Source organism: Etheostoma spectabile, chromosome 22 (assembly GCF_008692095.1).
Source record: "Etheostoma spectabile isolate EspeVRDwgs_2016 chromosome 22, UIUC_Espe_1.0, whole genome shotgun sequence".
Lineage (NCBI taxonomy): Eukaryota > Metazoa > Chordata > Actinopteri > Perciformes > Percidae > Etheostoma > Etheostoma spectabile.
This window is the reverse complement of record NC_045754.1, coordinates 13,550,741-13,560,381: the sequence shown is the minus strand read 5'-3', so window position 1 is coordinate 13,560,381 and position 9,641 is coordinate 13,550,741. Positions and strand designations below refer to the sequence as shown.

The 9,641-nt window shown below is 42.1% G+C and overlaps 1 protein-coding gene across 20 annotated transcripts in view; it reads left to right on the top strand.

The window, feature by feature from the left end:
• Positions 1 to 8,966, top strand: part of eya1 (EYA transcriptional coactivator and phosphatase 1) — a 63,943-nt gene extending 54,977 nt beyond the window's left edge. For all 20 annotated transcript variants that reach the window (XM_032504102.1, XM_032504087.1, XM_032504097.1 and 17 more), the window contains 6 exons: positions 2,680 to 2,738; positions 2,856 to 3,016; positions 3,220 to 3,334; positions 3,647 to 3,768; positions 4,586 to 4,686; positions 6,802 to 8,966. In XM_032504102.1, coding sequence (XP_032359993.1) covers positions 2,680 to 2,738; positions 2,856 to 3,016; positions 3,220 to 3,334; positions 3,647 to 3,768; positions 4,586 to 4,686; positions 6,802 to 6,882 — 639 coding nt within the window. In that variant the 3' untranslated portion in view covers positions 6,883 to 8,966. The remainder of the gene's footprint in view (positions 1 to 2,679; positions 2,739 to 2,855; positions 3,017 to 3,219; positions 3,335 to 3,646; positions 3,769 to 4,585; positions 4,687 to 6,801) is intronic.
• The last annotated feature ends 675 nt before the right edge of the window (positions 8,967 to 9,641 follow it).

The following is a 9,641-nucleotide window of genomic DNA, read 5'->3' as shown; positions in this document are numbered from 1 at the left end:
CACACACACACACACACACACAAACAGACAACCATTTATGTGGAGGTCTTGAGCTCAGTTCAACTGTTAATTAAGCGTTATAATATCTACAGAATTGAAAAACTATGTAAACACGCAGAAACCAAAAAATGGAATGGGTTCAGTGTGTTTTTCTTGGCCATTTGAAATTTTAACACTTAACATTTGTTGAACTTTGATGTGTTCTTTAGCTTTGAGGAATACGAAAAGTCCATCAAAAAATCATTCATAATCAGGCAGCAATTATAATGGCTATAGTTAGGCGTAATTACTGGGACATTTATGTTTTTCGGGTCATGTTGGAGCTCTGGCACCTTTAGTAGGCCCATAATTAACATGCTGAGTAATATTGTTCTCACATAGCTGTTTTGATCCATGCTGGCTGTCAGACTCTGAAAGAAACACATTGCAGGGGAAGAACAAACTATATAAATGAAATGAAATGCTATACTAAGAGTGCTTTGCAGTGGGCTGGTTGTGTCTGATTCATCAGCTGGTAATTACTGGATAATAGAAGTATTTCAGTCACTTGCACCAGAATGGGAGGTCTTTGAAAGAAGGCTTTATGAGGTGCTTAACCCAGGGTGCAGTTTTTGTTTTCCTAAGCAAACAGACATGCCTCTATTACTTAAGGAATTAAGCACACCAATACTTCTGGCTTGGGTTCACGTTCTGAGAAAAAAAGGGGATAATTTGCAAACATAAATTATCTGCAAGTTTGTTGGCAGCAGATCGTCAAGCTGGTACAAATTGCTTTCTTCAACTATGTAAGATCTGCTGATGAGTGTCTGGGAACAGATTAGACCAACAGAGCTAAGAGCCCCTACCTGCACCCCATCACCAATTGGCAGTCCATCTTCTGGAACACGGAGCTCCGAGCTCTCTCCATGTGAGGTCACTTTGGACTCTCTCCCCTAGCCTTTACCCGCTGCTCACCTCCATCTCCACCTCTCTACCCTTCCACCCCCTTATCGGGGTGCCGGAGCCCCGGAGAGGAGGGGGGAGGGGTCACAGGGTCAAAGTCTTTTCCTCTTTGGATCTCGGGGCTTGCTGGGAGAGTCTTGGCGAGAGAATGGCTGCATTAGAACAGGGGTTGGGGGTCAAGATTTTAATTCTGTTAAAGAACAGCTGGTTTGAGTTTTTCCTCACGTCGCTCTCCCCTCCCTTTCCCCACAAATCCAGGGAGATGAAAAATTTGTTCAGAGGGGAACCAGTAAAATAAAAAAGGTTTACAATCCAAAGCCCTTACCCTTACCCTGCTCGAGCATTAGAGAGGAATGCAATAACGTCAGCATTTGGCCTCAGTTTGATTTGACTTAAAACAAGGAAGTCCTTTCTGTGTTTTGGTGTCCTAACAGCCGGATGAAACTTAATTAAAAAGCTTAAAAAATCGGGAGGGATTTTTCATACTTGAGACCGGAGGAATTCTATCCCTCAAGTTTTCATTTCCATGAGAAATTATTATTTCGCACATAACTTTAAACAGGTGAGACTAACATTTTGTGCAGTAACACAACCAATTTAAACTTATAGCTTTCTGCAGAAATTCTTCAAACTACTTCATAGAGAGATCAAATACGCTCTCTGTTATTCATTCAAGATTTGGGCTGACTGAAACAAATTGAGAGTTTGAAAACCTTTTGCTCTTAACAAGGTGATTGCTCAACCTCCTGTTGGCTAAATTGCTGGCCAAGTTTTAGCAAAAGAGAAGATTTGCTAGTCTCTCTGCTCTGCCCCATGTGAAATGTGTTGATCTGAATGCCAAGGCAGGACTCCCTCACATTTCAAGCAGGCTGAGGGGGGTGGAGAGAGGGGAGGAAGGACGAGGCTCTAGAGCTCTCCTATAAATGGAAAACTAATAACAGATTTTTAGTCTGCTTTCTCCTGCACTCTTTTGCCGGCTGACTGGCCCCGGGGCTGTGTTGGTGTGTGGCGCAGCAGCAATCAGAGGTCATAATTTCATTGGCGGTTAGCATCAGGTTCAATTTTTCTAGTAGGTTACATTTACCAGAAAGTCTGGATTGTGTTACTGTGTACCAGCAGAATCAGTGCAGAGCTGCAGAATCCCTCTACCTTTCCAAGAGGAGCCAGGCACCCCCAAAGGGGTAGAGGAGTGTGCACATATGTTTAGAGATGCACACAATTCTTACACAGACATATGCACAGACCATTAGTGCCAAAGCTCTTTATACATTCAGCTAGCCTACATAGATCCTTCTACTGTATGTATATATATCAGTACTCAAAGACATAGCTGTTCAAAAGCCAACCTGGGGAGTGTTTAGAGTTGCTGGATTGAGACCTAATTGCTTATGTCTGTGGGTGTGCATATCTTTAGACCCCTCTAGTGGTAGGAGTCCATTCTGACTGATGATGAGGTTAGACTTTGTTTGGACAGAGCTGGTGAGGACACAAGGGAAGAAACATGTGGAGAACTTATTCAAAAGGATTTAAAGAAAAAGTCAAGGCAAAGGGGATTAAGACTGAGGTGTCCAGCCAAAGCACAAATTCCTAAATAAATATGTTGTTTCTAGTGAAAAATGACCTTGAACATGTGGGGAGTGTCTTTCCCCAAGATATAAACCTCTCTTAAAAAGACAATATTTTTTTAAGATTGTGTGAATCCTACATTACTCAAAATATTTGTTTTGTGTGTTCCAGGAATGTGACCAGGTACATATCGACGATGTGTCCTCCGATGACAACGGCCAGGATCTGAGGTACAACACTGGTACACTTTCATTCTTGATCAAGTAGTCAAAATAAACTGTGCTGTTTGCTTGCATCAACGTCGGCCCAGCCTGTGCCAACAGATCCTTTCTTTGTCTTCATCTCAGTACGTATAACTTTGGCGCTGACGGTTTCCACGCGGCGGCGACCAGTGCCAATCTATGTCTGGCCACAGGTGTGCGGGGAGGCGTGGACTGGATGAGAAAACTGGCCTTCCGCTACAGACGAGTAAAAGAAATCTACACCACCTACAAAAATAATGTCGGAGGTAATCCCCAACAAGTAGCGCTGCTCTGTAAAGATATGTTGAGTAGAAACAAGTTTGCAGATGTTCATGCCTTATTTGTGCGCGTGTTCATGTGTGTGTTCAACAAGCACACATGCCACACCACTTGGTCAGAGTAAATTTTGAAAATTTCAGTGGTATTTGGAGGGCTGGTCCAACCTAAACAATGTTACCCTGCGTTTTAGGTCTGCTGGGCCCAGCCAAAAGGGAAGCCTGGTTGCAATTGCGAGCAGAAATTGAAGCCTTGACGGACTCCTGGTTAACACTGGCACTGAAAGCACTAACATTAATCCACTCAAGGTAGGATTCCAGTGAGGAAAATTGTACCCAGTGCCATACCGCACATATATAAACTTGCATGTGGTGTAAATAAGTCAACTTCAAATTCCCAAGCTATTAAATAAATTGCCAATGGTCTTCTGGATAGACTTTGTCTTCTGATTCTGAAAGTGTGCTAAGAGACCTGACTTTAAAAGGAATCTGAGATTCAATCCCTCATTGCATGACATGACATGCTTTATTTTCGGCACACTGTGTTTTCTTTTGTCCTCCCTACAATTGATTTAGAATGATGTCATCCCTTTGCTCTCCTCCTCTGCTTCTCTACTGCAGGTCAAACTGTGTGAATATCCTGGTGACCACCACGCAGCTCATCCCTGCCCTGGCTAAGGTCCTGCTCTACGGCTTGGGGATAGTCTTTCCTATCGAGAATATTTATAGTGCAACCAAAATAGGTAAACGTGTAATTTGAATCCATTTTTTCTGTTTGTCCGCTGTGCTCAATCTATCACTTTGGGACAAGGATGATAATTATTTTATCTCCATGAGTGTAGAAAGTTAAGACACACGTGCTACCTAAATGACAGGACAGAGGCGTGGATGGGCTGGGAGATTCAGTCACCGGAGAGGGTTGATGTTCTTCTATGAAGGAATAGGTCTCATCAGCCTGGGATTATTTTCCTGGAGCTGGGCCTGCACTGGGCCTCCCCAGGGCTCTCCTGTTCAGTCTCTGCATATGAAACCACTTCTGCACATTTATGTCATTCCACAGCAACACAACACCCCCTCTTCCTCCTCCAATCTGCCTCCTTTTCCTCCAGTACTTCCCCGTCTTCACTGTTTCAAATGCAAAATAAACATCAAGCTTCACTCCCACACCATTTTCAGGCCCTTGAGCGCAGAGTGTAGTTCAGGATTCCTTGGAGCGTTAAGCGCACTGGTCCTCCTAACCAGACCCTTTAGCATGCAAGACTGATTTTAGCTGATTTAAATCCATTTGTCCCATGGTTGAGGAGCAGAAGGGCAGAGTTAATGCTTTTCAGATTGTCTTTATCTGAGGGCTGATCTTATCACATCTCCTCGCTGAGCTCAGAGTGTTTACACTGCACTATTTTGTACGTGTGGTGTTTGTAAAGGGGCTCTTGTCACCCTGTGGCTTTGAATCAACTTGAGGGTGTTTAGTGGGGGTCCCTGCAAGTGTCCGTGTGCCTGTGTATCTGTTTGCATCCACTCAATGCTTCACTAACATCCTGCTGTCGACTCTCCCCACAGGGAAGGAGAGCTGCTTTGAGAGAGTAATTCAAAGGTTTGGGAGGAAAGTTGTTTACATTGTTGTTGGAGATGGTGTGGAAGAGGAGCAAGGCTCAAAAAAGGTAAGAAGTGGAAAAAACACACCGCATACTGTAAACACATTGAGCTCTAGAAATACACAGATCTAGGAGAAAAGACAATGTTTGGACTTGTGATTGAAGGTCAGGAGTTCATAATGAATACTTGCAGAACACAAAACATACCTGCCATACTTTTCCAAAGAAAGGAATCAGCTCTCCTGCTTAACAGTCTTACTTTACTTGCATTCGTTTATCCTCTTATATGGTGTCCAAGTACAAGAGAGAAAGTCTGTAGTGTGTAATCAGCGCTCTTCCTCCGCCATCTCAGGTTTACAGAGCAGGGGAGGGGAGAGATGGCATAATTATATATTCCTGCTCGGTGCCCTGAGCAGCGTGAATGCTGTGTGTGTAATGCTAGGCAAGCCCTTTCAGGCTTGTTGAAGGCACATTGTAAATAGAGCATGCATAAAGGAGACTTAAATCATTGTTGATGGAATTGGATTATTTACTGCAATGACAAGCCTGTTAGCACGAGACGGATCAAAAAAGCCGCCAGTATCTGTTCGGATGAATCTGACATTGACCTTTTTCTGTTACCTGTCGGCTCTTGCTCCACAATTTGTGTATTCAGCGTTTCTGCCATGTTTGGATGAAAACCAAATGCCACATGCAAGCCGCACACAGCAAACATATTCATTAGCAAATTAATCAGCAGTCAAAATGCATATTTCACTGACAGTAACGGTGAGCCACAGTGTCAGGGTGAAGACATGGAGTTTCCCTTTGAAAAGCCTCCAGCTCCTTTTTTACCTGTTTCTCGGTAAACAATGAGCAGAAGCGTGAGGACAGATGAAGAGCGATTTGGAAGAAGTATCCACCTTTACCTTGAATAAGTGTGTAAAGCAATAGCTCTGTATTATGAAAAGCGAACACACCCTGGGAATATGGTCTTGAAGGATGATTGTGGAAAAAGATGCAAATATTTTCACTCAATCTTGAGTTGTTGGAGAGTGACATTGATGGAAGGATAAGGCGTTTTTTTCCCTCCCCCGTCTGAGTGGTGTGAGTCCCACGACACGCCATGCGGTAAAAGGTTTCTGTGTCAACATCAGAGAGGACGTGAAATAACACAACAATTTTACCCGTCAGGAGGCACACATCAGACGTGACACTGTGTGGAACTACAAAAGCAAAATGTCTAAAAGTTCTCCCGGCCCTCATTCCTCCACCTAAAAAGAAATCCACAACCCCTGAAACAATTCTGCCTTCAGTTATTACCATCGCCTGGGAGAGAAGGTAGAGATAGCATCTCCAGCTTTTAAACTTAAAAGCAAAGACAATTTACAAAACAAAAAGCAAAGAGCTTTTTAAGGGTCAGTGCAGGCTCTCCTAAGCGGAACATATGCCTGGGAGAGGCCATACCTTTTGATAAGAGGGGGGGTAATGGGCTCCACACACTGAGGAGCTGAGGACTCTACCTGACAAGGTCCTTTCATTCTCTGCGACTCAGGTTTCTCCCCCCGTCCTCTGCTTGGGAACAACAGCTCATTTGCACTGTCCCAAACACACACTGGCAGGCAGGAGGTTCATTCAAAAGACTCTGTGGGGAGTTTATTTCTGTTGAGGTTGAAGACAGCTACTGGATTCGTTTGGTGGTATAAAACTACATGTTGATGCAGGAGAAAAATTAGTTAGAGGTACATGTGTTCTTTTTGGCTGCATAGACATTTGCACAAGGGAGCAAGAGGAGCAGTCGGCATGTGTTATTAATATGATTGCTTTTCCTGGTGAAAGGACCAGGCCACAGTACTTCATTCATTGAATGTATTAGCTGCAGTGTAAAGAATAAGCTCTTCTTAGCGCTTCCTGCCTAAGATGGGCTACAAGTAATGTTTTTTTGTCAATATTAATATGTCCATCATTTTTTGATAATTATTCTGCTCAGTTTCTCATGTCTTTACATAACTTCTTTTTTCCACAACCAAAAGAAACAAAAAGATTTTTTTTGCATTAGTCTTTGATAAATGACTGAAAGGATTGATTAAACTCTTGTAGATTACTTGTCAATTAATTGACATTTTGTTTTAGACCTAAAATGTATAGAATTTTTGATTTTTTTCAGTGTTTGAAATGAAAACGTTTTTATTCCTCCCTCAGCACAACATGCCCTTCTGGAGGATCTCCAGCCATTCAGACCTCATGGCCCTCCACCATGCTCTAGACCTGGAGTACTTGTAGCACTACAGCACCATGGTACACCCTGCTCCGCCTCAGCACACCCTGCAACCTTTCACCTTCGCCCTCCAGCCCCGTCCCGAGCTTGCCGCAGAGCCCACAGCTCAGAAAAGACCCCCCTGCGCTGCCTGGCGTCTGTCTTCCACTACACAGGAAGAAAAAAAGAGGAGAATGGAGAGAGAAAAAAAGGCTGAGCACACGGTTAATGTGCTGACATATGGTCACACTTCGTCTTAACCCTAAACTTATTTTTATTTTTTATTTTTTTCGAAGCGAAGGAGAGAGGTAAATTTACGGCACTGCAGCTGCTTGCCCCGTTACTGTGAATTGGCCGCTTTCTGAAGCTGTCAAAGTGTTTTACGGCCCACTGTTTGTGCCGGGACTCTGTCAGGGTCCACACCTGGAGGAGAGCAGCGCTACTGGTGGCCTCGCCTCAGAACTCAGCTACAGTAAACCACAGGCCCACGACTACTGGTGGTGACATTTCTCCGTCCCTCTAGCTCTTCACCTCCCGTCTCTTTCGGTTCCTTATCTGTCTACCTACTTTTTAGTCTCTATTATGTCATTGGACGGACAGACAAAGCAACCGCTCCTCTGCTGAACGTCAGCCTGGGAGTCCTGTGCTTGTTATTTATGAACAGAGACTTTGTGAGTGGCACCGTGCCACCGAGAAGGTATCTCGACGACAAAAGACTCGTGCCTTTTACAAAGTACTATTGATTTCCAACTACAGCGAGAGGAAGACATTTATGGAAGAAACAAAAAAACAGGGGGTTTTCTAATAATTTAAGGAAATTACAAAAAACTTTATTTACAATGCTGAGACAATCGTGTATAGAGGAAATCTTTTTTTGTGTGTGTAAGTTTGTAATCACTGGACTATTCCTTCCTATATTCATTTAGGTACGTGCTCTTAAAAGGGGGCAATGCTTTTTCATTAAGGTAAAAAAAAAAATAAAAGGCATCCCATCGCACATAAGCTTGTGCGAAGCCTGAAAGTGTTGATGTGTTCAAGTTTTGTTCAGTAAACAAATATGTAGATAATGGGATTTTGTGATAAATCATTTTGTCAAGACCAAAAGCATGGATGTCAAGTGTCAATGACCTTTCATTTGATTCTGTGACGTTTCTCGTCCTTAAAGGAAACTGCAGTCACATCTTTATACATCATAACAGGTCTCCTTTACTGCAAGTTCTTTTTAGACTCATATTTTGAAGGGAAAGAGGTATTTGGCATTCTTTGTTATTCAGAAAGGTAGCTCACAACTTGTGTCCTTACGGCATTTCACCAGCTTGCAGCCCTGACCCCATATATTTGAAAGCAAACTTAATTCTGATACATTTTTTGTATATGGCATGGAAGAAACGGAGAAAACTCACTATTTCCTGCCTCCTGAGAGCCATCTTGGTAACAAATTTAAAATTTTAAAGCAGGCTTGAATAGGTTTTATTATCTTTTATACAAGCGCTATAACACCTCTTGTACAGCAAGCATAATTTTGTATAATGTAGTGTTTTTATTTCGACTTTGACGATACATTCTGTGTCCCTCTTTGAAATAGTTTAATTACACAAATCCCTTTTCATAATGCTTCTACATCCGTGGATGGGGAAACTGTAATGAACATTGAAAGAAAAGCCACTAACTTCGAGGGGTTTGTGAACATACAGGACATGTGCTATCGACTGTGAATTTCTTAAACAGAAACCCATTTGTTGCGTTTCTAATTTTCCCTCCTTTGCACATGATCACTGTTGGCCTTTACATTTCAATTTGGATCCTTTTCTCCCCTGCCCCCACCCCGTTTTCTCAAACATCAACTTTTTCCCCCGCGCTCTGGGGGTATCTACATATTGCTGCTAGATCAAGGTAATGGTAGGTAACTAGTGGAAATGTTTTATAGATTCATACAGCACGCTTTTTTTATTATGTTGCAATCATGAATGCAAACTGGAAATACTTTACACTACATGGGCCTCATTGTGAAACGCAAAAGATTGTTGTGTCTGCAAAATATGTGTACAGATGTTTTTGACATTATTATTTGATTGTGTTTAAATTAATAAAACTGATTTGTGAACTCTTACATGCCCTCAGATTATTTTTATACATACCTTATTTATAATATTGTGTACTAAACAGTAGGTGCACAATACAATTTAACACTGACATTAAAAATTTTCTTATTTTAACTTTGTGTTAATAATACTAGAATAACATTACTATCTGCCCTGACACTGACGTCCCAGGCTTTAGCCACTTCTTCTATGAGGAAGCAAATAGAAACATGAGCTGGTCTAGACCACACAACATCATCACACCTCCACATGCTAGTGACATGCTTTAACTCTGCTGCACAATAGTTAAATAGTAACTAAATAGTAAAATGCGTTTTCGACTACAAGGCTACATCTGAATGGCAGACATGCTTTTGTTATAGAATAACTAACATGACTCAAAGGCTCTTTACATTTTTTGTGGTTGCATTTCTATTAATCAGATATTTTTTTATAATTCTTGTGAGACAATGCAAGATTTTCTTGACAGCCTGTGCTTCACACAATCTTAAGGCTCCTGATGGCAAGCCAATTCTATATAGCGTACATCTCTAGGAGCCTCCATGTGTAATTAACATATATTGAACCGTTCCAAGCCATAGGGAGCTGAGTTACTTTAAACAACGCATGAAAACATAACACATGAAAAATATTTATGAGGCGGATTTTATGAGGTGGTCACAGCTAAGACAGTCCAGGATGTA